General features: G+C 49.9%; 1 protein-coding gene across 1 annotated transcript; it reads left to right on the top strand.

Moving 5' to 3' along the window:
• The first annotated feature begins 6,477 nt into the window (after positions 1-6,477).
• SDC4 (syndecan 4) lies at positions 6,478-27,057 on the top strand. The gene is made up of 5 exons (XM_038572443.1): positions 6,478-6,611; positions 18,817-18,955; positions 20,233-20,279; positions 21,163-21,361; positions 24,989-27,057. The coding sequence occupies exons 1-5, from the start codon at positions 6,540-6,542 to the stop codon at positions 25,138-25,140; spliced, it is 609 nt and encodes a 202-aa protein (XP_038428371.1). The 5' UTR covers positions 6,478-6,539; the 3' UTR covers positions 25,141-27,057.
• Positions 27,058-27,293: the final 236 nt, after the last annotated feature.

Genomic DNA, 27,293 nt, shown 5'->3' with positions numbered 1-27,293 from the left:
GCACTCTGATCTCTACACTGCGGTCCTTGGGCTGTAGCATGTGAATCCCATGGTGCTATGCGTCCCATGGGTAAGCGCTCAGATGATGGTCTCTGTCAGAGACACAGAGGAAACAGGGTGTTTGGAAGGAGCTCAGGGCTAGAAATCAAGGGACTGGGATTTAGATGAAGCTTTGTAACCTGGACAGCTCACTTTGCCTCTCTGAGCTTTATTTCCTCAATAATAAACTGGTCATAATAACACCAGCCCTGGCTACCCTCTAGGACAGTTTGAGGTATGTAAATACAATAATTTAGACAAAATATCTTTGAAGAACAGTCTAGCACTCTGTGAATGGTTAGGATTGTTATCATTATCATCTGTGCTTTTCTCCAGCCATCAGAGTAGGGAACTACAGGGGAAGCACAAGTTTAGTACACAGGAGGTTCTCAGGGACAAATCTCTCAATCTCTTTTCCGGCATCTTCCTCTCTGCTCCTTTGGGGATGGGACACTTTGAAATGTTTTTGTGGGAACACCAGGATTCAGAGGTATTAACTTAGTTGACAACATAGGGAAACTGAATCAGAGAAAGCTGATTTTAATCCTGTATTCATCAGCTGTTGCTGCATAACACCCCCCCCCCCCCCCGCCATCGAATTGGCATGTATTTTTCAATCATGGATTTGCAGGTCAGCTGGGGCAGCTTTGTTACAGCTTTGTTGTCTCCTCTCTAAGCCTGTTTTCCCATCTGTAGAATAGAAGTAACATTACCAACTTCATGGAGTTGGAGTGAGGATGATGTTCAACACTCCCTTTGAACTAAAGATACCCTCTGTTCAGGGTACTTTACAAGGTAGGTGATGTTCACCCTCTAGGCACACTAGTAATCCAAGAAGCAGTTTGACCTAAAAATTCTCACTCTGGGAGACAATGCAGGCCATTGGCTACACCAATCAGACTGCCTCCCAAACTCAAACTAGAAAGAGAGTCAGTCAGTCAAAGAGAGAGGGGCACACATCCAGGAAGAAGAGACACCCTCAAAGACCACTCAGGTTTTAAGAGCTGGAGGTAAGGTGGCCAGCCCCTGGAATCATCTCAGTTCTTACATCTTCCTTTCTGTTTTAGTCTTTAGCTGTCCTGTATCCTTCCAAAAGACCTAAGCCCTCTTTTCTTAAGGAGTCTAAAGTGAGGCATGGTTTTTTGCAACTGCAGGAGCTGTACATACACAGAGAAGATGCATATAGAGTTGCCAGCCCAGAGCTTGGCATATAATAGGTCCTTAGCCACTGGTGGCTACTGTTCCCTAACCAGGGAGCTGCTTGAAAGCAAGGACAGTGTCTCACTCACCAGGATTTTCAATAAACCTCTCACATAGAAGATGTTCATCAAACGTTTACTGGATAGATGAGCAAATGAGTGAATGCCTATGTCTGAACCTGTAAGGACAAAAAACCAAATGGCATTCATTCATTTACCTATACAACACACATTTACTGGACACTGACTTGTGGCAGATCTTGGGCAAGATGCTAGGGATACATCCATGCACAAGAACATGTCCCTGCTCTCACAGAGTTTACGTCTGGTTGGGAAACACGATAAATAAGGAAAAGGATAAAGACATGATGTCAGGTGAGGAAAGTGTTATGACAAAACAAAATAAAGCAAAGCAAGGAGAAAGTGATTGGAGGGGGTGGGGCTATCTTTAGAATTCTTTGCCATCCCTCCAGTGGGTGCTGACTCACTGTATGGGCCTTGGTTTGCCTGTCTTACAATGGGGGTGCTGTTGGGATGAACAGTCTGGGAGGGTCCTTCCTTGTCCAGGGTTCCCAGGTTCTGTGGTTATGCAAGGCAGTGGCTGGACATTACACGGCCTCTGGAAACTCCAGGCTGTCAGTATCTGGAACTGGAGAGAGATTTGCATGGAATGAGGATGACCAAAGAGCATTGGCACTGTTCTGGGAGAGAGAGCCCCACGCCCACTCTCTCAGCTGTTCTGAAAATAGTGACATGATTACCTGTTATTTACTTTGTGTGAGGAGCTTTTGGCAAGAAAGCTTCCCAACTCAAGACTCCTAGAGGGAGAACTCTGTGATCATAAAAATGGATATCATTTATGTGGCGGGTGTTGTGCAAAGTACCATACTCTCAACACACGTGGCTCCCAAGCTACTAAAGAGAAACTGAGATGCAGAGAGGTAAAATGTCTTGTCTCGGGTCGAGGGTTATAGCCCCCAGATCTCTCTGACCCTGAAGCCTGTGCCCTTAATCTCCAACATAAGAGAGAAAGGGATGTTTGTCCAAGGGGAGGGACTGATGGAGTGACAGCGATCTCAGGAGAAGGAGAGAGGAAAGCTAGAAAGAAAAGGTGAGAGGGTTTTGAGAAGCCTTCCAGGAGCGGAGGCATTTGATCTGGGCCATTACAGAAAGGATTAGTTGTAGTTTCTTGGGTTAGGTGTCTCTGGATGCGCCAGGTGTACACCCAGACTTGATTACCTTTGGCCTCGGAGGCCTGAGAAAAGGGACGGGGCAGCTTTACCCCAGTTATAAGCCAGATCTCAGCTCCTTTTTGAGCTGCCTGCTGACTCTCTGAATCACTTTTCTGTGCTCGAAAGGAAGCTGGCAGGAGGATCTGTGCGTGGCCCATGCCATCTTCCAGACTCCCTCTATCTCAGGGGCAAAACCAAGGAAGGGCCAGAATGTAGGGGGCATGGACTCAGTACCCAGAACTTCACTTTATTTCATCTTCCTAATTACCCCAAGAGGTAGGTCTTTTATCCCCCCACTGAGGAGCAAAGTGATCTTTAAACTTTCCTCTCACTGGTGAGTGCCAGAAAAGAGGATTTTAATCAAGAATTTCTGGCCCCAATACCTGGGTGGGTTTTGTTTGCTTGCTTGGTTTTTGTTTTGTTTTGTTGTATTTTACTTCAGTCTCATGTAGGGGAATTGAGGACTTCAATTCAGTTCACCTTTGATTACAGCATTTTGTTTTGTAGGAGTCACAGAAGAACCCATTAAGACGTTTTAAAAGGCCTCAGAGTCTGTTCAAATAGTTTTTAACCTCTTGGGGATCAGGAAGAGAGAATCTGAGGTTTCTTGCCCCAGAAATTTGCATAGAGATACATAGGATATGGAAGTAATGATCATCCATGTTTCCCCTTGTCCCCAGTTCAAGAAGAACAGGGAAAAACCCTACAAATCTACAAATAACCACATTCAAACGTGTTTCATGCCTTCGGAGAGATTCTCAGAACACAGAGAAGGGGAAATTAATTCCTTCATTTCAGGAGCTTGGGATAGCTTTATCTATAAGATAGCTTTTTTATAGAAAGCTCTCTTATAGAAGAGCTTCTGGTGTCTAACCTGGTAGTATTTAATCTTTTTGTCAGTCTGCTTTCCAAATGATCATTGAACAACTATGTATTTCTGGCACTTTTTTTAGTTGACTGCTAATCCTTTTTCATAAAGAGTTTAAATAGTTGCAAAGGTTGCAATTTCTGATGTATTATAAATTCATACACTCAAAAATAGATGTTTATAGCATTCTTTTCATTATATACAGTTGAATTAAATACCTACAATTTGATACCTACAACCATCCATTTAAAAAATACATGAATGGGGGTGCCTGGCTGGCTTGGTGGGTAGAGCATGCAACCCTTGATCTCTGGGTCCTGAGTCTGAGCCCCATTTTGGGTGTAGAGATTACTAAAATCAATCAATCAATCAATCAATCATGAATAGGCTCTTCTCTAATGGAAATTTCACATCATTCTTTTTTCTATTCAAACTCAAATTTCCACTCCATGTTTCAGCACATAAACATTTTACCATAATTTTTTTTTTCACCCCTCTAGCATAGGGAGCTTGAACTCATGATCCTGAGATTAAAAGTTGAATGCTCTACAGACTGAGCCAGCCAGGCACCTAACCAATAATATTATTCTTAAATGCTTAAATAGCTTATTGATAGCACTATCATACTTTTCTGCCTAAAAAAATTACATAAATTGAATCATTATTTTACCTTCCACGACCTTACGACTAGGTATTCAAATTCTCTATCATTACAATTATCATGAAAACACAATCTTTTTAAAAAGATTTTATTTATTCATGAGAGACACAGAGAGAGAGGCAGAGACACAGGCTGAGGAAGGAGAAGCAGGCTCCATGCAAGGAGCCCAATGTGGGACTGGATCCCAGGAAGCAGGGATCACGCCCTGAGGCGAAGGCAAACGCCCAACCACTGAGCCACCCAGGTATCCCCATAAAAACACAATTGATCAAAGCAGTTTAAATATATTACAGTTTTTTGAAGTCCTAAAAGCATTTTTAATGGTGTTTTGGAGATAAAACTGAAATAAAATGAACTACATATATTTAAAGTGTGCAATTTGACATATGTATACACTGGTGAAACCAGTTCTACAAATTTTGATAAATAATTATTAAACAAAAAAAGTAAAACTGAGTAATGTTTCCTTCTCCATTCGTCCACATGGCTCTGGAGGGATATTGCTTGTGCAAGAATGAGACAGACTTTAGCAATAATTTTATTTCTACTTTTAATTTTTATAGCTGTCAAGCAGTGGGTGCCAGAGTCAGATTGTACTGGTTCAATTGTTGTGGGTGATTTAGGCACCCACAGAGGCTAGGCACTTTAGGGAACATGGCCATTACTAAAAATTAAATTATATAAACTTATAATTAAATAAACTATATTAGAAACAAAGGAAACACTTTGTACTCAAGACTCATGACTTCCTAGTTATTTCATTAGATCTTATTGTTATCCATGGTCTTGATATTATTTGCGCCTATTATTTTGCACTATGTGTGGTAGAAATACTGCTCATCTCTAACCAACTCTGTGTTCAATGACATCACACTGGGAATTTGAAATCAGGTGGGAGTATTTATACCACAGAAATTGACAAATGGTACAAATTAGCACTTCCTGCTTCCCCCAACCTATTGTTAAACATTTATCAGCACACCACTGGCTGTAAGAAGTTGGTGGGAATAAAAGGAGTTTTGTTATAGCGATGTGTTGACAGATAACCAAAAACGCATAGTGACCTATCATCAAAAATTATTTTAATGATCTATGTACTAACAACTATATTAGGCCCTCCTGGGACTGTGTGGAAAGCAAAGATTGCAAAAACCATCTGACTTGCGAAAGAATATCTTACTGACGTGAAATCCACTCATTTTCTCAGTATATTTCTCAATCCGAGGGAAGGGTATGGCGAAAAAAATTGGGGAAAAAATTGCTTACCTTTAAATCCCTGGGGAAAAATAGGATCCACATTTGAAGCTTGCTTTACAGTCAAGGATCTCTCCAGCGTGAGGTTTTCCATCCTTTTGCTAATAATTGAGGGAAGAGGAGAAATCACTCCCAACTCTCTACTCTGCAAAGTATATGAATTCAGTTTGCCGACAGAGGCCAAAATACCCTGGTTATGAAGCCGTACCTCTGCCTTAGAAGGATACACACAGAAATCAATCAGGGTGAGAAACCAGTCTAGTCACCTTTGGTACTTTGATTAATTTTGATATGATGCTTCCTCCTAGTAATTCTAACAGTATCTGTACCTGGAGACCCCCAGAGGATTTCCACCTCCAACCCTTCCCTACAGCTTGGGGGGGGGGGGGTGTAGTGGTAAGGCCAACTCAACTTTCTTTTACAAAGGGTGGGAGCAGATCTGGGATAGACTCGCAGACTAGTTCTGAGAGACGGAACTTTTTCTGAAGTTCAAAACCTGGAAAAAGAAATCCCTTAAAACAGAGGTCAGCCATCGTAAGACCAAAAAGTCTACCCTGATGGGGGTACCCTTGGTTTTTGTTCAGCCTGCTGCTAAAAAATGGCTTGCACATTTTTAAATAGGGAGAAAATCAAAACAAGGATATTTCGTGACACCTAAAAATTATACGAAATACAAATTTCAGTGTTCCATAAATAGTGTTTCATTAGAACACAGCCGCGTTCTTTCTTTTTTAAGTATTTGTGGCTGCTTTCGAGCTACGAAGCTGGAGTTTAAGTATGACAAGACACCGAATGGCCCGCAAAGATTGAACTATTTAGCTCTTTACAGGGAAAGTTTGCTGACCCCTCAAGCCTATGCACGTTCACGTCCCATTTGGAATGTGTTCCGTACCCTGGGGGGGGGGGGGGGGAGTGTAGCGGGTTTGGGGAGCGCCGGCCTCCAGGGAAGACCCTGGGCGAGTCCGTGGCCTCAGTTTCCCCAGGTATAAAACGAGGTTAGACGCAGGGATCTCCGGGGGCCTGCCTGGGAGGACATCAAAAGAGTAAATGGGACAGGGACTCGGGGTGGATCTGGAGCGGGCGGCTGCGCGCCAGGCGGGTCCCTCGGGGTTTCCAGCCGCGTGGGCGGCCGGAGCGCCCCGAGGCCCAGCTTTCGCCGGGGAATTCCGGGCGGGGTGCGGCGGCGGGGCGGGGCGGGGCCGGGGCGGGGCCGGTCACCGCCTATAAGAGGGGCCGCACGCCCGCCGGGGCCACTCGCCTGCGCGCCCTCTGCGGACCGCGGTACCATGGCCTCCGCCCGCCTGCTCGCGCTGCTGCTGCTGCTGGTCGTGGGCACCCCCGCCGCCACCGCGGAGTCGGTAGGTGCCGGGGCATCCGGGGGGGGACGGGGGCGGCCCGCTGCCTCCTTTGTTCCTGGGGGCCTGAGATGGGGGGGGGCGCTCAGGGGGCCGCGCCGCCTCCAACTAGACGCCGGGGCTGGGGAAACTTTGCTGGAAACTTGGCTCCGGGGTGACGGGGAGGCTCCGGGCCGGGGCGGCTCCCCCGCGCGAACGTGCGCCCCAGCCTGTTGCTCTTCCCGCCTCCCCTGGCCTCGGCCCCGCCGCGCGCTCCAGGCTCGGACGTGACTAAGCCGGTGTCACCTCTTCTCCCCCCACACTGGCGCCCTTCCCTGGTGACCCCGGGGCAGGCTCTGAGTCGCGGACCCCCCTGCTCGCCGTCCGTGAGCGCCCGCAGCGGCTGCTCTAGAATCCGACTGGGCCTGGGGACGAGGGGGCTGGCGTGTGCTCGGAAGGGGGAGGGGGACGCTTGTGCGGGGCCTGTATCACACACCCGGGAGTGAGGAGCTGAGCCCTGACCACAGGTCCGGCCCCAGCACTACCCCTGGCTGGTGACAGGGCAAGGCCCTGCCCCCCTTCTGAGTGTCAGTTTCCCTATCTGCCCAGGGGCTGGGCGAGCGCAGCAGGAGATGACCAGTGCTTCTTTAGGGTCCCTCCAAAGTTGAGACTCTGATCCTTCTAGGGCGGACGGGGAGGGGTGGTCTGGGCCCAGCGTTTCACCAAGAGTTGAACCTCTGCTTTCTGCGAGAATTCTGTTTATTTCTGCTGAACTGCGCTCGCTCGCTCGGGAAATCGGAGTACCCACCTGGAGTGGAGTAAAGGGGGTTGGGGGAGGGAAGGCTACAGTGAGCACCGAGAAGCTCTTCTCACTCGCCCGCTGGTCTCTGTCCTAGTTTACAAAGCCCTAGGCCACCAGAAGCTCCATTCATCCCAGCGACCATCAGGGGAAGAGGGTGGCTTCCCCATCTGGGAAGTTGGGGGAGCAGGAATTGATGGGAGAGGCTATCTGTCCCCCCAAGAACCCCAGCCCTGTGCCCCCTTCATGCCTTAAGCCCACCTCCCCTTTTAGAGGAAGTCTGTGGAGTTTTATCATTGTGGATTCCTCATGGGGCTCCTTTTTCTCTGCGCTTGCTTGGAGGAAAGTCCTTTCTGCCTGGCTGGCTTCTGTTGAGGAATGCATGAGACCCTGAGAATAACCTGCCAGCACAATTGAAGGCAAGCAGTGATGATAGCAAACATTATGGTGTGCCTTATGGTGTTCTGATAGCTTTCTTTTTTTTTTTTTTTTTTAAAGATTTTATTTATTTATTCATAGAGACACAGCTAGAGAGAGAGAGGCAGAGACACAGGCAGAGGGAGAAGCAGGCTCCATGCACCGGGAGCCCGATGTGGGATTCGATCCCGGGTCTCCAGGATCGCGCCCTGGGCCAAAGGCAGGCGCCAAACCGCTGCGCCACCCAGGGATCCCTCTGATAGCTTTCTAACGGCTGTTCTAACTAATGGCCTATCAACTAGATTTAATTCTGACAGCCCGGCTGTTTACCTTAAATTGGTCCTGAGGTTGAGGAGGTTAGCTAATTTATCCAAGGCCACACAGCTTAATATGGGGCTGAGGCATTCAAATTTAGCCAGCCAGGCTCCCAAGTTCCTGCTCTTATGATAAGCTGTGGTCTGATGCTTTCTGAGGGGCTGCCCTTGTGTCCCATCCTCAGGTAACTCAAGAGTTTAGAATCTGTTGAGATTTGGGGCTGGCCAGCCTCAAGAAATTCTGAGGTAGAAGGAAACGGGCCCAGGGTGAGGTGACGACTTCCCCAAACTATGGGCAACCTTATGGAAAAGTTAATGTCTGAGCCAGGACTCCAGCTCACACCCGCTGCTCCCTGGTGCAGTGCTCTAAACTAGACCCTGAGAGATGTGTTGGAGTCAAGCAGCTGGGGAGACATCCAAAGGAATGCATGTTGGCTCCTGTGGGTAGCGTGGGGGGAAATAGAAAGCCCCAGGAGGTTAGGAGATCACTGCATGGGAGTCACATGGCAGTCCCGGGTGAGGGGCTGCTGAGTCTGCAGGTGCTTCAGGGTGAGGAGCAGACAGCTGTGTCCTGGGGGCAGTCGGAAGGATATGGTTTGGGGGAGGGCAGCTGTGTCAGCCCTACACATGGTGACCCATCATCAGCTAGGGAGAAGCTGGCCCTTGAGCAGCTGCTTCCGGAGAGAGGTATTGGTCTCCCTCATCCTGACCTCAGCACTCCCCTTCCTGAGGTATGTCACAGACCTTCCACCTCGAATTGGGTTACAGGGCTTCCCCTTTTGCCTCCCCTGTCCCCTTACTGCCAGGATTGTGGCCGGAAAAATCAGGCCTAGTCATAGTTGGGTAGATTTTTACAGGTGGAGGAAACAGGCCCACTGGAGAAGGGATTAGCTAATGGCAGTTATGATTTGTGGGGTGCTTTCCACATGCCGGGTCCGGTGCCCGGTCTGGTGCGTCTTATCCTCACAGAAAGCCCAGCATGTGGGGATTATATCATACCCACTTTCCGGATGAAGGATCTGAGGGTCCCCCTCCAGTAGTGCTAGTGAGGCCCTTCCCAAGTTTTGGGTGTAAGCCAAAGGCCTGCCTTCCCCTTGGGTGGTATCCTATCCCCACCACGAGGGCTTGGTGAAGTTTTGGGAAGGGAACCCAGTCTGAGCAACCAGTCTCTTCCCTGGCAGGGCTTGCTATCCCAAACCAGTTCTTCCTGTCTACCTGACTGCCTTCCTGCCACTCCTTCCCTAGCCAATTAAAGACAGCCTTGTTTTGGGAGCTGGACCCCCCCAGAAGTGTTGCCGCCCAGGGGCACAGCCTCCTGATGTGGCACCAGGCCCCGTGGGTTCTGGGGAGGTGTACTTTAGCTTAGAGAGGTTTCTGGTCTCCTTGAGAATTCTTTCCTTGAATGCACTGAGGTTGGATAGGGCAGGAGCATAGGGGGTCTGGGACCCCATGAGTGGCCAGTGAGAGCTCTTTGGAATTCTTAGAAGCCACAGAGAACCACCACGGAAGATATTTGGGGCCGTGGTTTAGAGGGTTCTGTGGGGTTGACATTACCCCATCTGTAAAATGCGGTTTGAAACAAATGACCTTGAGAGCCCTTCTCGGCTCAAGTATTCTATGAATAAATACCTATTCTTTGGAAGAGATTGTAGAAACCCCCGACATCTAAGGCATTGCCTCCCTTGAAGAGACTTAGTTTGTGAGAGAATTAGTAAATATATCCCACCAAAATCTGAGTCGTATGCCCACTCCCCATCCCCCAACCCGACCACACATACCACTTCCACCCACACACATCCCCTGGGGCAGGGGAGGGGGGAATTTCTGCTCTATTCATCTTCAGTGAAATACTTGTTCCTCAGTTAGTCCTCAGGAAATGTTTGTACGAATGAATAAACTCGCATGTAGCTTCATTCTAAAAGGTGCGTTGAGATTATTATCACTAATCTGAACGTCTTCCAGGGATACCGTGAAGTAGATTTTATTTTCTACGTGTTTATTTTTTAAAGATTTTATTTATTTATTCCTGAGAGACCTAGAGAGAGGCAGAGACATAGAGGCAGAGGCAGAAGGAGAAGCAGGCTCCTCGCAGGGAGCCTGATGCTGACTTGATTATCAATCCCAGAATCCTGGGATCACACCCTGAGCCCAAGGCAGGTGCTCAACCGCTGAGCCACCCAGGCGTCCCTATTATCTACATTTTTACAGGAAACTGATGCTCAGGGGAAGATAGTGGCTTGCCAAGGTCAGGACTAGGTCTCTCTGATAATACAAGGTGTCTGGTTTGAGCACCCTGAGAGGACATTCCAGATGAGGAAATCGGCTGGTTTTGAAGGCAGATACTTTGAGTTCTGCTTTTGACCTGCAGGGTGACCTTGAGTAAATGTACCCTATCTCTGGGTCTCAGTGTCCCCAACTCTATAATAAGCCCACCTTGAACTAAACCCCTCCGTGGATCCTGCCTGCCCTGAAAACACATCAATGGCGGGGAGGGGAGCTTTCTTGGCCCCTTTGGTAAAGATTCTAAACAAGAGGACAAGTTGGGGGGTGGGGTACAGGGAGGTGGAGACATTCAGCTCCTGCCATCCCCAGCTCCTGGAAACAGAGGGCATTTCCAAGGACTTGGAGTGCTGGGCCGTCTTGAATGAGGAGCTGGGAGAGCCAGGCTGGGCTTCCCGCCCCAGTTCCCTCTAGGGAGGAATTGGCTTCTAGTTGTTCTCAGCCTCCTGGATTGGTGGGTGTGATTTCCAAATGACCATTGAAAATTGGGGGAAGGGGCTGGACAGGGCCTGTGAGTCACTGGAGGAGAGCCGTGGCTGGCCTGAGTCACCCATTTCCTTTCAACCTCTTGGCCCGAAGGATGATTCTGGTGGGGGTGTTGGAATGGGCTCTATAGAGTTTTACCATGTCCTCTGAGACCCTATTAGAGATAGTATCTCAGCGTCCTGGACCTTGAGGGGGTGTACAGGGAATGCCAGCACTAGACGCCAGACCTTCTCAGTGCCTTGTCTGTGGGTGGGCTTTGACAGGGTGCGAATTCAGCCAGTCTTCAGAATTGGTCTTTGGGCCTGGGCAGAGCAGGTGTTGCTTTGTTTCCCTTAAAGCAGAACTGAAGCTGCCCCTGCTCTGAGCCCCCAGAGTCAAGCTGGTACAGTCCAGATATGGTTGAACCCCAGGAGTCTCTGATTTTTCTGATGCCCTCTCCTTGCTTCCTGGAACTGGCTGGAGAGCAGTGGAACATTGGTTTGGGACTTAGGCAGACCTAACTTGCAGAGGTGTGAAGTCTACCTCTAACTAGCTACATGGCTGTGGGCATGTCACCCAGCCCCCCAGCCTCTGCTTCCTGGGCATTGTGGGGAGGCTGGGAGGAGGTGACAAGCCTGCAGTAAAGTTCCCAGTGTGTGCCTGGGAGGAAGGCTGCATTCTTAGTGATAGTGATGCCAGCTGGTTCTGTACCATTGAAGATCCTACTCCGAGTCCCCCTGGAACACTCTCTTCCCTCCCCCCAACAGCTGCAAGGTGGAAAGGGAGGAGTCCAGGGTGGGGCGGATGGAGTTCAAATCTACTGTTTGTTTGTTTTAGAAGTGGACTGTTTGCTAATTATCAGATGGGTTTATATTTAAACAAGAACCAGTTCTCGGCAGCCCCACCCCTCCTGCTGGGATCTGTAGGAACCCCTTGCTGGGCAGCTTGTGTCCTGGAGGGTGATGGGGGGCTTGCTAAGGGTATTGTACCACCTGGACACCACACAGAACAGGGTCGCCCTCCTGCGTTGGAGGACAGAGTTTCTAGTCCTACGGAGGCTGAGTGAATTGCAAGCAGCTCTCTGGCCTTGGAGAGGGGGTGTGATGGTGGACAGGAAGGTACACAGTGTCTGAAAAGCCAGTTTTCAGTGTAAAGCACCCACAGAGGGAGGGGAAGGCCTGTGTCAACAGTTGGGGCCTGATTTAACCCTAGAAGTACTGGAAGCCTGACTTCTTGGGCTAGTTAGTTATTAATGCACTAGTGACCTTCAGGCACGTCCCTGCACCTGGCCAGGCCCTTTGGCCCTGTTTGCTGGAGGCAGGGTGACTAGAAGTGGGTAAGTTCCCAGCCAGACAAGCCTGAGTCACCACCTCAGCTCTGCTGCTCACCCAGGAACACGCAGTTAGTTAATAAGTCACTTTACCAGTGCATTCTCTGTAAAACACCTGTGTCATTCAAGGGTCATAGTCTGTGTTTGGCAAACTGGTAAAGTGCTGGTCCCATCTTAGTTTATTCTTAGCAGCTACACAAGGGTTCTTAACCTGCCCAGATATTGGCTTCAGGGGGGTGGTAGCTGTGTGCATGCTGAAAACGTAAACCGATAGTTCCACTTCTTGGGGTTTAGAACTTTTTATCCTTTCTAGAGGGCTCCCGGAGTCCCCAGGAGATACTCTGTGATTTCAACAGTTCTTCCCAGCTTTGGCCTTCTACAATCCTGCCTACCTATCCCTGCTTCTTGTCACCACCTCTGGGCTCCCAGTTACTCACCACCCTCACCCTCTGGCCAGTCCCTCCTACTCAGCACCCCCTTTAAGCTGCCTCTCCTCTCCCTGGCCCGTCCCTCCTCCCCCCTCAGGCCGGGCGGGAGCTCTGCTGCCCCAGTTTTCTCTGGCACAGTAGAGGAGGCTGTGGCTGGTCAGGTGACACCTGGGGTAATGGAAAGGGGAGGCAGGGAGAGGCTGGTATGTGTGGAAACAGTGACTTGGTGGAGCCTGCTGGTGGCGGCCAGGCCTGCAGGACTGGCTGTACCACTCGGACCTCAGGGCATGGGGGCAGGGATGACCCGTGGCCGGTCACAGGGAGCAGGGACACTCCTTCCCCGGGGGAAGACCGGCTGGGAGAGGTCTATGGGACAGACTGACCCGGGCTGGAGCCGTGGCTTCCCCACGTGTGGGAGGGATGCTGGGAAGGGGCAGGAAGCCAGCACCCAGGGCTGATCTAATCAGCCAAGACAAGGCTATCGGCTCTGCTCTTGAGAACACGGGAGGCTTGTTTACGGCCTGCCCTTAGATCCAGCAGGGACTTGGGATCTGCTGCCTAGATTACAAGCCCGAGCTTCAATGCACCTCTGTCTCTGCGGCCCTCAGGGAGCCAGCCCCCTCCTGGCTGTCTCCAGCGGTAATCGGAGCAGTGCCCAGCTTGGTTACCAGGCCCGAGACAGAGGGAGGCTTGTCTCTTTGAGAACCGTATTTTACAGGTGGGCAGGCAGGCCCAGGGAGGAAGTCTCCATCACCTGCTGGCAGGGGGATGTCCAGAGCGGCAGAAGCTTCCACCCCACCCCCATTCCTAGCTGGCACCCCAGGATCCTGGAGCCCTTGCTGTGGAATGGGTTTCCCTGGGGGGTTGGTGAAAAGTTAGCTGCTGGCAGTGCCAGGCCTGGCTTCTCTCCTGAGTGATTGTGTTCAGAGTAACCCGACCCTGGAGTGGGCAGAGCTGACATTCGAACCCCCACCCCCACCCCCACCCCCAGACCTGGCTTAACCCTTCAGGTACCAGAGCACCAGATTTTGGATGGGTGTGTTTCTTTTTGACTTTTGGATTTTTTTTTTTTTTTTTTTGTCCCCAAAACAAGTCAGGAAATACCCTGGGGATACAGGTCCTTGTGTAGAATGTCAGGTGTCTCTGGTCACTGCCATTTGCTCTTTTTGGAAAGATACAACTGAGTTTCCTCTGTCTCTGTCCTCTTCGAACAGGTGCTCCAAATTGGTGACCTTGGGCAGGTCTCTGGATCCTTTGTAATTTCAAGGGAGCTGATTGGTTGTTAAAGTCTCTGGTCTCAGAAGCAAAATAAATACCCTTTATAGGCATTAATTCAAGATTTGTGAAGCACATCCTTCCATCCACTGATCATCTTCTTTCTAGTAATGGAACTGCTTCTACAGCTTTTCCCAGGTCTCTCTGACCCTTTGAGCACTAATCCCTTTGGCCAGAAGGAAGGCAGGTGGGCATTAATAATAGCTGCTACTCATTGAGCACCTGCTGTGTACCAGGCCATATGCTGGGTCCCTTGCACACACTAATGCATTGCACTTAATCCTCATCATCCTGTAGGTTGCTCCTAGCTCTGGTTATCAAAAGAAAACTGAGGGTTCGAGATGTGATGCATACCCTGACTCTTGTAGTTAAGAAGTGGCCAGGCTGTGCTTTGCTTGTGGGTTACCACTCTACTGGCAGATCCTTCATTTCTGCCTGGGTATAGAGTTCTGATGGTGGCTTCCAGGTTTGCTCATTCTGGGGGATATCTGACCCTTCAGAAAGGGTCATGGAGGAAGATAGTGACTGTACCAGAGGCCCCTTCTGGGGATTTCCTGTCAGGACCAGTCTGGTGGGTTTAGTAGTTTGAACCCACTGTCCTTAACCCACACCTCCCTTCCCCCGCTGCCCCCATGCCCATGAATTTGGTTGTGAGGTTGTCCTTCTGGTCTCTCACCTCCTGAAAGAAAGGGCAAGTGTGTTCCTGACCCTACCTCTGCTGGGGAGGAGCCTGAGGGCAGGAGGGTTGGGGGTGAGTGGGAGTCTCTTTTCCTCCCCCCAGCTCACACTTAACCAAGCCTGAACTTCTCCCTGGTGCCCCAGCCAAGTTTTTGTTCTTTTGTTTAAGCAATATCACTTTCACCTTTGTTTGCTCCCTTGGTGGAGCCTGGCCTGGCAGTGTGGCGTTGGGGTGGATAGGGGACGCGTGGGTGGCAGTGAGAAAGCTGGTTGTGGCTAAGGCATGGTCTTGAGAAAGGTCTAGGTTCACAACCCAGCTCCGCTGCTTTCTAGTTGTGTCACTTTGGGTAAAATACTGCACGCCAGTTTCCTGCAAAATGGCTGGAGCGTGTTACAAGACGGTTGTGCCAGTAAAAATGAACTCATAGAGAGAAGAATCCAGCTCGGTGTCTGGCACGTAGTGGATGCTTGGGCTAGTCACCCCAGCCCCTATGCCTTTACTTGGTGACTAAAGCTATAGGACTTTGGGATAGGGTGGGTGACCTTTTCCTAGCTTCATGCCTATAGGGTAAGGACTGGATGTGGAATATGTCTGGAGTGACAGCTGAGGCCTGTGGGTTTGCAGAGACCTTTAGTTTTGCAGCCAAAATCCTTGAAGCGGGGAAGGAGGACAGCTCCAGCCTGAAGCCAGGAGCCCTAGGTTCTAAGTCTAGTTCTGCTGCCAACTGCTTTGGGTGACCTTGGCAAAGTCCCTTGTCTTTTAATCTGTTTGCTGGGTTATAAAATGAGACCGTTGGGCTTAGTAGCCTCGGATACCTTCTGTTGGCAAATGTTAGATCCTGTAGAACAGACAGCACCTATCCCTTCTTCTGTAGATAATCTGGGGAGGCATCCAGCATCTCAACTACCAGGTACCAACCCCAGGTGCCCACCAGCCCTGGGGCAAGCAGGATCTGTGGGATCCAGGCCCACTGATGCATTCAGCTGGTGATTTCTGTTATGGTCTGTGAGAAAGGGGACCTGAGGGCCCAGAGAAGGTGCCTGTGTGTGCACACGCACACATGAACACACAGTTCCGGGGCGGGGATGGGGTGAGTGGAGAACAGATGGAGTAGGCTCAGCCAGGAGCCGGGTGGAGTCCTCTCTGGTCAGAGCTGGGTCTGGCTGCTGGGTGGCCTGGTTCTTCAAATCTACCCCAGACTGAATGGGCCTTGTCTGCAAAGCGGGTGAGGCAAGGGAGGGCTGTTGGCATGCCCCCCACTCTCAGACACACAAAGGGATGTTTGCCCATGATCCCATGGAGCTTGGGCCTCCTTTGATGACCTGATCTTAAAGGGTTCCCACTTGGGAATTTACTTCTTGCCAAGAGTCGTGGGCAGAGAGGGGAAGAGAGGGTGCTTCTAAGTTGAAGAAGGATTTTCTTGCCTGTGTCCTCGCATGAGCACACCGCACAAAGCTTCTTCCAAGCCTCGTGACTTGCTGGAGGAGGGTACATTGGCTCCTCTAATGCTTGAGAACCCTGGAATAGGTGCTTGGCAGGGTCTACTTCTAGCCATGCCGCTGACCTCTGGTGCCCTGAGACAAGCTGTTTATCCTCTCCAGAATCCTCGTCTAGAAAGGAAAGGGGAGGGACCACCAGGCGACCCCTAAGAGGTCTGAAATGCAAGCAAATCTGGGTTTCAGCTTTGGTTTCCAGGCTGCCATACCTGCCTCCTCTCTTAGCCTCCGTTTAGCTATTGTAACGGGGGAGCTGGTAACTCTCAGCCAATCAGCATGCTAATCCCGTGGTTGTTTTGAAACACCCCTTAGCACTTGCACATAGTAAAAGAAAGGAAGGACGTGTAAACAACATTCCAGGGCTCCTGAGGGTGAGGGTTGGTGGGGAGGGTCTCTGCCTGAAGCCTGAAACTGTGCCTGAAGCCTGACACTGTGCCCCACCGTGGTGGGACCCCCAGCCCCCTGTCTTGAGGACTTGGAGCCATGACTCCCACAGCCAGTCTGGTCTCCCTGGCCAGGTCGACCAAGTGGCCATAGTACCATTTTTCTCTCCTGGGCTGGATTTGGCCTCCACTCCCCAGGGCTCCCTCCTAGCTGGGGTGATCAGGCACTCTACTTCTATGTGTGTCCGTGCAGGGGTTCATGTATATGTGGTTAAAGGCTCAGGTGACCCATGCCTGGATTCTAATCCAATGTGGCCACTTTCTGCCAGTATGACCTTGTGGCTGGGCAAGCCACTTAACCTTCCTGCAGCCCTGGTTCTACTTCTGCACAAGATCTATCAGGAGGACCTCCTTCATGCTAAGGGCTCAGGAGGTCCTGCTCTTTCAGATTTGGGGTCTGGGGAGGGGATCTGTGGCAGGGGGTGGGGGTAGGAGCGCAGGGACCTCGCCCTAGGGACAGTTTCGCAACCACCACTGAGAAGCCTTTCTCCCAGAGCTGCCAAACCAAAGCCACAGGCACGGGGCTGTGTGCGGGGGCTGGAATTCCAACACCAGCAGCTCAGCAGCTCCTGATTCCCGAGTCGTGAAGTCATCCCCAACCAGGGCTTAACCCCTTCTGGCTCCCCACCCCCATGTGTGGCAAGTGTTCTGTAAAGATTCTCCCATCCGGTCGAAGAGGGCTACGTGCCCACTGCCTTCCCCCTAGTCTGACCTTCCTCCCTTCCGAGAATCCAGCATATGCCCTCGCGGGGGTGGAAGAGGGCACAACAGTCAGGCTCTGCCCGCCTCTCCCCGGAAGCCAGTGGAGGAAGGAAGCCAGTGGAGGAAGTAACGGGAGGATCCTGGATGTCTCCTGCACAGTTACCTTGTCCTAGGAACAGATACTCCTTGAGCTCCCCCACTTGTGTCCCTGGCAGTCTCAACCTGGTGAAAGACAGCCTGGGGCTCAGTCAGAAAAAGACACCTGGCCTCTCTACTCTGAGCTGCCTAACTCAGTTATGGGACCCTAGGCAGGTCACTGGCCTGTTCAGGGCCCAGAGTATCTCAAATTCTGTGAAATGAGAGGACAGGACCTCCCTGGCCTTTGTAGCTGGTCTTCTGGTGGTTCTAAGCAGAGCCCCTATCTCTTACAGTTAGGGGCTCTGAAAAGAACGGAGAATGTTTAGAGGAAGGGTGTGTACTGAACTTCATTGAAACCCTAACTCTTTTGGCAAATAGTAGGCACTTTCGCATTTGAGTTAATGTGGGGGGGGAGGATGAACTTTGCTCAGGGCTGCTGTTCTTTGGGAAGCCTTAGCCCCAAGCCTAAGAGGAAGAGTGATAGGCTGAATGTTTCCTACCCTTGTGAGTTCTGGTGGGGGGGGGGGGGCAGTTGGGGGAGGCGGTGGCGGGGTGGGGGGAGGACAGAGTAGCTGATGTACTATATAGGATCTTGGAAAAGTCTTTGCCTCCCTGGACCTTGATACTTTACCTTTGAAAGCTTATTGGTGGAAATGGGCTTAAGATTTTGCTGTGATATGATGGGCTGGGTCCCCATGGGGTAGGGATTGAGGACATTTGTGGGTGCTGGAGTGGATGGTCCATGAAGAACTGTGCCGCTCTGGTGCCTTGCCCTACCCAGGGCTGTTGCAGAACAGATTTGTGGGAGATGCTGGAAAGTTGAGTACAAGAGCGTGCTTATGTCCATGTGAGTCACCAGGTCTGTGCAGCTCCTGGCCTGAGGCTGCCTTGGGGTGTGGGTGAGACAGCCCTATCCGCCCCAGCCCAGTCTGAGTCAGCTGGGAAAGGTGTCCTGTTCTGAGCAAGACCAGCAGCCCTCTCCCTGCTGCTGGTCAATCAGCTATGACTTCATTTGCATCCTAGAACCCCCGGAGTGTCATACCCTCCAGCCCCTGTAGTTCTGCAGTCTGGCAGCTCTGTGCTGGATCCTCATTCTTCCACCTGCTACTCGTGTCAGAAGGAAATCCCCACTTCCCTCTGTTGCCTTTGGTGTTAAGAACAGGGACTGACCCAGAGTAAATACTCCGAAAACGATACCAAGTAATATTTAATGTTCTGATTATTACTGACTTTATGATTTTTTATTAGCCTAGAATGGGAAAGAGATTTGCCTAAGGTCACACAGCAAATTAGGGACCAGGAGGGGTGCAGGACCTAGGTCTCCGGGTTCTGGCCTGAATACCTTCTAGCACACCAGCTTATCTTACTGAATCCACACTTCACTGCCTTTTGGGTCTCAGAGTCTGTTGTAGAGCACCAGGGTGCTGTTGAGGGGGCTGATGTGACTCCTTTTTTCATCCTAGATCCGAGAGACCGAAGTCATCGACCCCCAAGACCTCCTAGAAGGACGATACTTTTCTGGAGCCCTCCCAGATGACGAGGATGTAGGGGGCCCCGGGCAGGAACCCGATGATTTTGAGCTGTCTGGCTCTGGAGATTTGGGTATGGAGGATGTGGTGGGTAGGCCTGGGATCATGGGGCTGGAGAGTAGTGAGCTTGCCTTGAGATTTGGGTTTTTGTGGGGACTTTCCTACAGTGCTCCTCCGGTCTCAATAAAGGGGAAACAAAAGTAACTATCAACCCTTTTCCAGCTCTGACTACCCTCCTTGGGTGAGTTATTTGTTGCTTTGAGTTCACTTGTCGCTCTAGGTTTACTGAGCACCACCAGCCTGGACCTGTCTGCCCATGGCTGGGGGCCTGAGAAGGGGGTGCTAGAAAGAACTGTTAGTGTTTTCTTCCTATGCAAAGGAAAGGGACCAGCTCAAAAGTCTGCGAGCATGTGTGGGCAGAGGTATGGGGGAAGGTGCCCAGGCTTCCGGGGGCTGGACCAGGAGCCAGGGCTGTTCATGGTCATCTGTGACTCCCTGGCTGCTGGGCCAGACACAGCTGCTGAGAGGCATCCCTCCTCTATGTAGAATGGTGTGACAATTGGAAGTTTGAGCTTTGGAGTCACATAGGCTTGAGTTCCTACTGCTTCTCTGTGACCTCTAAGCCTGGGTTTCTAAATCTGCAAAATAGAAAAATCAGCCTTTTGGGGATTGGACTGAGTTAAAGCTCTCTTGGCACATACCAAGCACTCAGGACTTATTTATTTATTTAAAGATTTTATTTATTTATTCATGAGAAACACAGAGAGAGAGGCGGAGACACAGGCAGAGGGAGAAGCAGGCTCCCTGCGGGCAGCCTGATGTGGGACTTTATCCCAGGACTCTGGGATCACGACCTGAGCCAAAGACAGACGCTCAACCACAGAGCCACCCAGGCATCCTCAGGACATATTTTAATGTTGCAATTCCTACTATTTAGTAGTACAATCTAGAGTCTTCTTGAAGGAATCCCCTGGGGATCTTGTGAAAATGCAGACACTGATTCAGTGAGCCCTGAGATTCTGCATTTCTCACCCGCTCCCAGGTGATGCTGTTGGCCCCTGGATCCCTAATTACAGAGCAAGGGTTTGGAGCTGACAAAGCATCAGCTCAGCTACCTACCTGCTCAGCATTCTTGTGAAAGAGCCAGGGAGGCCAGTCTTTGGGGCTCCATTTGACAGATGAGGTGACTCAAGCTGGGGTGGGAATGGTCACTTGCTGTACAGTGAGCGTTTGAGGGCTGGTGTAAGTTGGGACTCCCCCCAACCCCCTCAAGCCATGGCTGAAGAAGGAGGAGGTTCTTTATCTAAAGATACGTGACTTCACACTCACACAGCCTTTCTGACCTTCCAGATGACTCAGAGCACCGCCAGACCTTCCCTGAAGTAATCCAGCCCCTGGTGAGTAGTTATGTGCTTTTGCCTCTCCCCACTTGTTCCTCTTTGACACCTGTTGAGAGGGACCCATAAGTGAGGGTCTGACCTCTCACTCTGTAGGAAAGCTTTTATTTGTGGCCCTGGCTCCTTAGAGGCAGGCACAGCTGTGGGTCGTGGCTAGGCCATCCTTCCTGCAGGGATAATCACTGTCAACACTTAGAGGTGTTTCCAGCCCCTTTACTGTGCGTTTCTAGGTATTTCCCAACGTTAGTATCAAATTGTATATGCAGTTTTCTGTGCTGCATTTTTCACTTGAAAGTGGTCATGAGTTTATTATATGAATTTATTTCCTCACATAATTAAGTGTGCTTCCTACTCATTTTTATAGGCCACATAATCATAGTTCACAACTTTTCCCTTACTGATGGAAAAGTTAGTTGTATATGATTTTTTGATATTCTAAAATTATAACACTACAGCAAGCATCTTTCACTCAAATGTCTGATTAGCTCCTTGGGATAGAATCCCAGGGACAAAGTTCCTGCCTTAAAGGACCAGCGATTTCTACAGTTTTGCCAGACTGCCCCCCTCCCCCTGCCTCCCCCCTCAGCAGGGGTGGTTATTCTCAAATACCCACTACCAGCAGTGAGTAGAAACACCTGCTTCCCTGTCCCCTTGGTCACATTATTCATTCCCCATTTGGGAGTCTATTAGAAAGGTTGAGGGTAAGCATTTGATGGCATAATTGATGAGAAGTTGGTGCTGCTTTGTGCTCCAGGACCACATGGTTCAGCCAGCAAGATGGCAAAAGCAGACTCCCTCCCTGGCTGAATGTTTCCATCCCCTGCCCTGGGTTTGTCCCCAAACCATGCTGAGTGTTGATCTCTCTTCCTTCCATCCCATCCAGGTGCCTCTAGATAATCATATCCCTGAGAAGGCAGGGCCTGGGAGCTGGGTCCCCACCGAACCCAAGGAATTGGAGGAGAACGAGGTCATCCCCAAAAGGATCTCACCCTTTGAAGGGGATGAGGATGTATCTAACAAGGTGTCCATGTCCAGCACTGCTCAGGGCGGCAACATCTTTGAGAGGACAGAGGTTCTGGCAGGTAAGGTCCTCACCAGATACTTCAAAGGGGGAGAGGACTCAGAGGAACGTAGTGCTGCAGACACAGGATGCCTCGGGCCCACTGGGCTCCTTGGTACCCTTCCTGCCCTCTGCAGGGTGCCCTGGCCCCCAAGGACTATACCTCCCTAGGGGCTGGCTCTGACTGGGGGAGGGAGAGGAAGAATTGCATATCAAGGCTTATAAAGAACAGCCTGTGTGTCTGTCACTTGCCTTAAGTCCCTTTGTGTTGTTTTTGAAACATTTGCATAGGCCTGGGGTTGGTATCTAGGGAGTTAATTATTAAACATCAATTTCCCCTGAAAGTCCAGAGAGTCCTCTGGATTGGGCTGGGGCTCCCCTTCCCCTTCCCTCTGCTCTATTACTTGATAGCCTTGTGACCTTCCTTGGCTGAGCAGCTTTTTCCAACCTCCGTTGAGGAGGTGAGTCTCAGTTTCCTCCTCTGTAAATGGGTACAACGCTACCCCTTGGGTTGGTGTCATAACTCCATGAAAATTAGAATCTGAAGTAATTTGGCAAGCTGTAAAGCGCTCTTCTGATTTGTTGGTATAATCTGTCATTGAGTCTTCATTGACTTTTCATTTAAGGTGGCATACCAGAAATCTTCATATGGCAAATGAAGGCACTGTGAGGCCTAGAGAGGGGTTTGGTGCTTAGCCTGATGCAAGAACCATAGGTTCTTGACTGGGGGCAGCAGGTGGGAGCAGGGGGTGCTATCATGGTGGAAGCCCTGTGCTGGGGTGGGGCTTCAGGTGTGGCCTTCAGTGGATGTGGTGACTGACACTCCCCCTCTCCTTCCCTGACAGCTTCAGGGTCTCCAAAGCTGGGGATGGGTTGTCAGAGGGAACTCTCTTTTCTGGCCAAGGTTTATAGGCCAAGGGTCTATCTGCATGAACCAGCCTGGTGAGGGGGTACTTGGTGTTCTTTCTACTTTTCCTTGGCTGCAATGTAGGAAGGGTAGGGGATGCTGTTGGAACTCAGGAGGCCCTTAGAGACCTTTTAGTCACCTAAGCTTCAAAATATTTAGTAAAACATCCCCCATCTTTTTTCAACCACTTTTAGCTGAGATATGTGGGATTAGCACAAGGCTTTGCTTTCACCAACTAAGGGTTGTGCTGTTTTTTATTTTATTTTATTTTATTTTATTTTATTTTATTTTATTTTTTTTTATTTATGATAGTCACACACACACAGAGAGAGAGAGAGAGAGAGAGAGGCAGAGACACAGGCAGAGGGAGAAGCAGGCTCCATGCACCGGGAGCCCGACGTGGGATTCGATCCCGGGGTCTCCAGGACCGCGCCCTGGGCCAAAGGCAGGCGCTAAACCGCTGCGCCACCCAGGGATCCCTTTATTTTATTTTATTTTATTTTATTTTATTTTATTTTATTTTATTTTATTTTATTTTATTTTATTTTATTTTATTTCATTTATTTATTTTATTTTATTTTTTTAAAGATTTTATTTATTCATGAGAGACACAGAGAGAGGCAGAGATATAGGCAGAGGGAGAAGCAGGCTCCCTGTGGGGAGCCTGATATGGGACTCAATCCCAGGACCCCAGGATCATGACCTGAGCCAAAGGCAGACACTCAACCACTGAGCCACCCAGGTGCCCAGGTTCTGCTGCTTTTATTTATTTTTATTTTTTAAAAGTTTTTATTTATTTATTCATGAGAGATACAGGGAGAGAGAGAGAGGCAGAGACACAGGCAGAGGGAGAAGCAGGTTCCATGCAGGGAGCCCAACATGGGACTCAATCTTGGGTCCCCAGGATCATGCCCTGGGCTGAAGGCGGCACTAAACCACTGAGCCACCTGGGCTGCCCGGTTCTGCTGCTTCTAAAGAAAAATTTAAAAACCACTGATCTAGTCCAAGCAAGTGTGTCTTGTAAATGGGGAAACCACAGCTTGGGTCACGTAGCAAGAGACAGAACCAAAGCCAGGCCATCTCTTAAATCTTCAGGTTGAGAATCATACATGCATAAGATCTTGATGTGGGAAGTTAATGTTGTTGCATTAGTTGAGGTGGGACTCTGTTCCAGCAGCATCTAAATGGCACCTGGAAGTTTCTCAAGTGCTTGCTAGGTGCCATCTCATCCATGTGCCCCCTCACTGAGTCTCCACAACCCTATCAGACACATATGGTTATCTGTACTCTTACAGATAAGGAAACTGAGGCTCAGAGAAACCAAATCACTTATGCAGAGTCCTCAAACTAGGCAGTGGTAGCCCTGGCATTTGAACCTTTAGCACAGTCCCTTTTGAACCTGTCCTTTAACCTTAACATAGTGGAGAGTCCCAGCACAGACCAAGGTCCTGAGAGAGGATCTGGAGGGGTATCAGGGAAAGGTGATAAAAACAGTAGCAGAGTTGATACCTCATTCCATGTGCATTTTCTGTATTTCCTGGGGTCACTTTGTGGCTGCTTTTTCTTAGAGTTTTAGCCAAGAAAGAACCTCACTGGGCTCCTCTGTGCCATTCTGCCCCCATTCTGTGCATAGATGTGGAGTGTGGGCAGGGATGGAAAATTAATCTTCTTAGCGCTAGTAAGACCGAATTAGGGGACTCAGTCTGCCACAGCAAGGATTCTGTGAGATATCCCTGCCCCCTCAACAAACAGGAATGAGCCCTTCAGGCGGGCCCGGCATAATGCAGAACAGCTGCTCACCTGAGGTTAGCAGTGCACCTCTGCCTGACGCTAGCAGGTAACCTTGGGCAGTGCTTCTTTCTGAGCTGAACTGTAATCCTTAGGACAGATGAGTGAGAAAGTTACTATTGCTTTCGTTTTGCAATGAGAGAGATGAAGGAACTTGCCTCATCACACAGCCAGTGATGAGTAATGGGAGTGGGTCCTAGGCCTTAGCCACCGAGCTGCAAACGTAGGAGTGTAAACCACAGTATGTAATTGTCTCTGACATAGTAGCATGGCAGTGTTAGCACGTCCAAGCTGTGTTCGGTAGTGTACACCTACGTGCATAGAGAACTTGTATACATGTCTGTAGAGTGTAGGCCCAGGGGCACCTGGACGGCTCAGTCGGTTAAGTGTCTGCCTTCAGCTTGGGTCATGATCTCAGGGTCTCAGGATCGAGCCCCACATCGGGCTCCCTGCTCAGTGGAGAGTCTGCTTCTCCCTCTGCCCCTCCCCCTGCCCCCGCTCTGTTCTCTTTCTCACTCACTCTCTGTCTCTCAAATAAATAAATATGATCTTTAAAAAAGCAAATAGAAGCGTAGGCCCGTGTAGGTGTGTGTGCACACAGAGCCCTCTAGACAGTGCGCTGTGCCAAGGCTGTGCTGTGAGTATGTCTAGGTGGATTTTTGCAGCCTGCAGGTTTGCTAGTCCCTGGCTGAGTGAGTTAGTGTTAAGCTGTTGCTGGGGCGGGCGCCTGGCTGTGGGCTCCAGCGGGGGTGGGTTGGAATGGTGGCTTTGCCACTCTAGCTCTGTGGTCTTCGGTGACTTAAGGTGAACCCAGTCTGGTTAATGAGGTCATGCGTAGGACAGGCAACAGCAAGGGGAGGGAGATCTGGTTGTAAGAGAGCTGACTGGGGAGTGGGGGAAGCGGCAGCGTACCCAAGGCCCTAACCCACAGCTCTCCCTGTTCTTCCCCTGCAGCTCTGATCGTGGGTGGCGGCGTGGGCATCCTCTTTGCCATTTTCCTGGTCCTGCTGCTGGTATACCGCATGAAGAAGAAGGATGAAGGCACCTATGACCTGGGCAAGAAACCCATCTACAAAAAAGCCCCCACCAACGAGTTCTATGCCTGAAGCACCCGCCTGGGTACTGGCTTAGGCCTCCTCGGGGAGGGAAGCCGAAGGATTTTGCAGGGTGGACGTTAGGGTCGGGGGAGGGCCACCTAATACTGACCTGTCGGCATCTCCAGCTCTAATTATGTTTCCAGTGTCAGATGAGACCTCATCTTCTGTTCCTGCCTGCCTCTTCTTGATTCTCTGGGCCTCGATTGTCCCGGCAGAAAAATGGGGTTAACACTTGGCTTTGCTGAAGGCAGGTGTGGGATTGGATCATTTCTTAATCTCACACTTCACGTGTGGGCCCAGCGTACAGCCTATCCTGAACCTGCCTCCCCAGGGCCCCTCTGAAGCTGGTACAGGAGTCCTGCTGGAGCTCTGCCCCCCAGCAGCCTTTTCCCTCCCTTCTGTGAAAAGGAGCTGGGAGAAGGAACTAGAACCTTTCTGTACCTTGAGATGATGTGTCTGTCAGAGGGCACTTGTGGCCACACTACAGGAGTCTGTGGTATACCTTGAGCCATTCTCGGTTCTTCCAAGTGACTTTGGGAAATCAACCTTTTTTATTGGGGGGAGGGGTGGGCAGAAGAAGTGAAAGTTCATACTGAAATGGACTTGCAGAGTATTTGTAAATCTGCTTTCAGCGGGGTATTTTTTCTTAATGGTTCATTCCTTGGTGCAGAGCCTCTGCCTGGGCAAGAGTGTGCCGATGCCGAGATGTTCTCCTCTCTCTTGCACTTTCCACAGTACCTGCTAAGTTTGTATTTAATGGTTTTTTATTTTTGTTTCTCAAAAATGAGAGAAGAGACGGAGATATGATTTTTATTAATTTTTTTTTTACTATTTATAGCTTCAGACAGGGCCCTCTTCCCTCTTTTTCTTTAAATACCCTCCCCATTTTTTTTTTTTTTATACTTAACACACCCCTGCTCATGACCTTGGCCCTTTCTGAAGCTGCTTCCTCTGAGAAGTAGCTTTTGCTGAACCAGGCTTCTAGCAGATCCCAAAATATAATGTAGGGGATGGTGGGATATTTGTGTCTCTTTTCTTGTAATATATTGTTATTCTTTCTTGGTTCTAGAAAAATAGATAAATATATTTTTTCAGGAAATAGTGTGATATGTCCCATTTGAAGTTGGCTGGATGGTTGAGTGAGTGGATTTTTGTGTTGCTGAGTGGGTTTTTGCCTCCTCCCCCCTTCCCCATTCCTGGTGCCTTCTCCTGATTGGGCTGGAATAATTGAGGGTAGTTAGTTCTACCTTCGTTCTAGCTTCTGCTTTGATCCCAGCTGGTGTTCCTTTGTTTGTTTTCTCCAAATTTACGAGAAAATTGGACAGCTGTTCTATCCATTATGGTGACCACTAGCCACATATGGTTATTCAAATCAATTAAAATTACATAAAGTTATAAATTCATTCCTCATTTACACTAACCAAGTGCTCATTTGCCATAAATGGCTCGTGGCTGCTATACGGAACACACAGATGGAGACCATGTCCACCTGTTGAGCCTCAGTGCTAGAGAACTAAACTGGCTTAACAGGTCCCAGCCCCAGCCTTGCTGGGGTGACCTTTGTCTCCCAGGGTGAAGGGGGCATGAGGGAGGGCTGATGGGGGCTCTGGCTCTGGAGCTTGTTATCTGTGACCCTCCCTGTCCACAAAGTAGAGGCCTGGGGCTTAGCCTGGGAAGTCTGCATCTTCTCCTGACCCCACTGGCTGGGGTACAGGGGAGTCACCCTTGCCCTTTGCACCTTTCACCACCACAACCCAGGGTCCCAGCTGGCTGGGTCCTCTGCACCGCCCCACCTCCCCCACCCATGTCCTTTCCTTCTGGTTATGTTGGGAGTGAGCACCTCTTCTTGTAGCCACTTCACACTGTTGTCTGTTACTTAATTTTTTTTTTTTAATAAGAAGATAATAAAACCTGGTACTTTCTAGATGGCCTGTCTCTGTCATTTTTTTTCCTTGTCATTTTAAAGTGTGTGAGAAGTCATCCTTTCTGGGCTGTATAACCATTGAGATCAGTGGGGCCTGAGAGGACTGCTTGACCAAATGCCCTTAGGGGTGCCAGACACAGGAGGCAGAGCTGTGAGAAGCCAAGAAAGGATCTAGGAAGAGAGTCAGAACATGTACACGGACGCCTGTAGGCATGTTGCACTTGCCTTGGTATTTAAT

The sequence above is a fragment of the Canis lupus genome, chromosome 24 (genome assembly GCF_011100685.1).
Source record: "Canis lupus familiaris isolate Mischka breed German Shepherd chromosome 24, alternate assembly UU_Cfam_GSD_1.0, whole genome shotgun sequence".
NCBI lineage: Eukaryota > Metazoa > Chordata > Mammalia > Carnivora > Canidae > Canis > Canis lupus.
Note: the sequence above shows the minus strand (reverse complement) of the source record. Positions and strands in the feature narration are given on the sequence as shown.

What these genes read in the sequence shown, in the direction of transcription:
- SDC4 (XM_038572443.1), top strand. Translation starts at nt 6,540, where the DNA reads ATGGCCTCCGCCCGCCTGCTCGCGCTGCTGCTGCTGCTGGTCGTGGGC. An exon ending in GTCTGGCTCTGGAGATTTGG is followed by an intron (nt 18,956 to 20,232) that starts GTATGGAGGATG and finishes CTGACCTTCCAG; the next exon opens with ATGACTCAGAGCACCGCCAG. An exon ending in GAGGACAGAGGTTCTGGCAG is followed by an intron (nt 21,362 to 24,988) that starts GTAAGGTCCTCA and finishes CTTCCCCTGCAG; the next exon opens with CTCTGATCGTGGGTGGCGGC.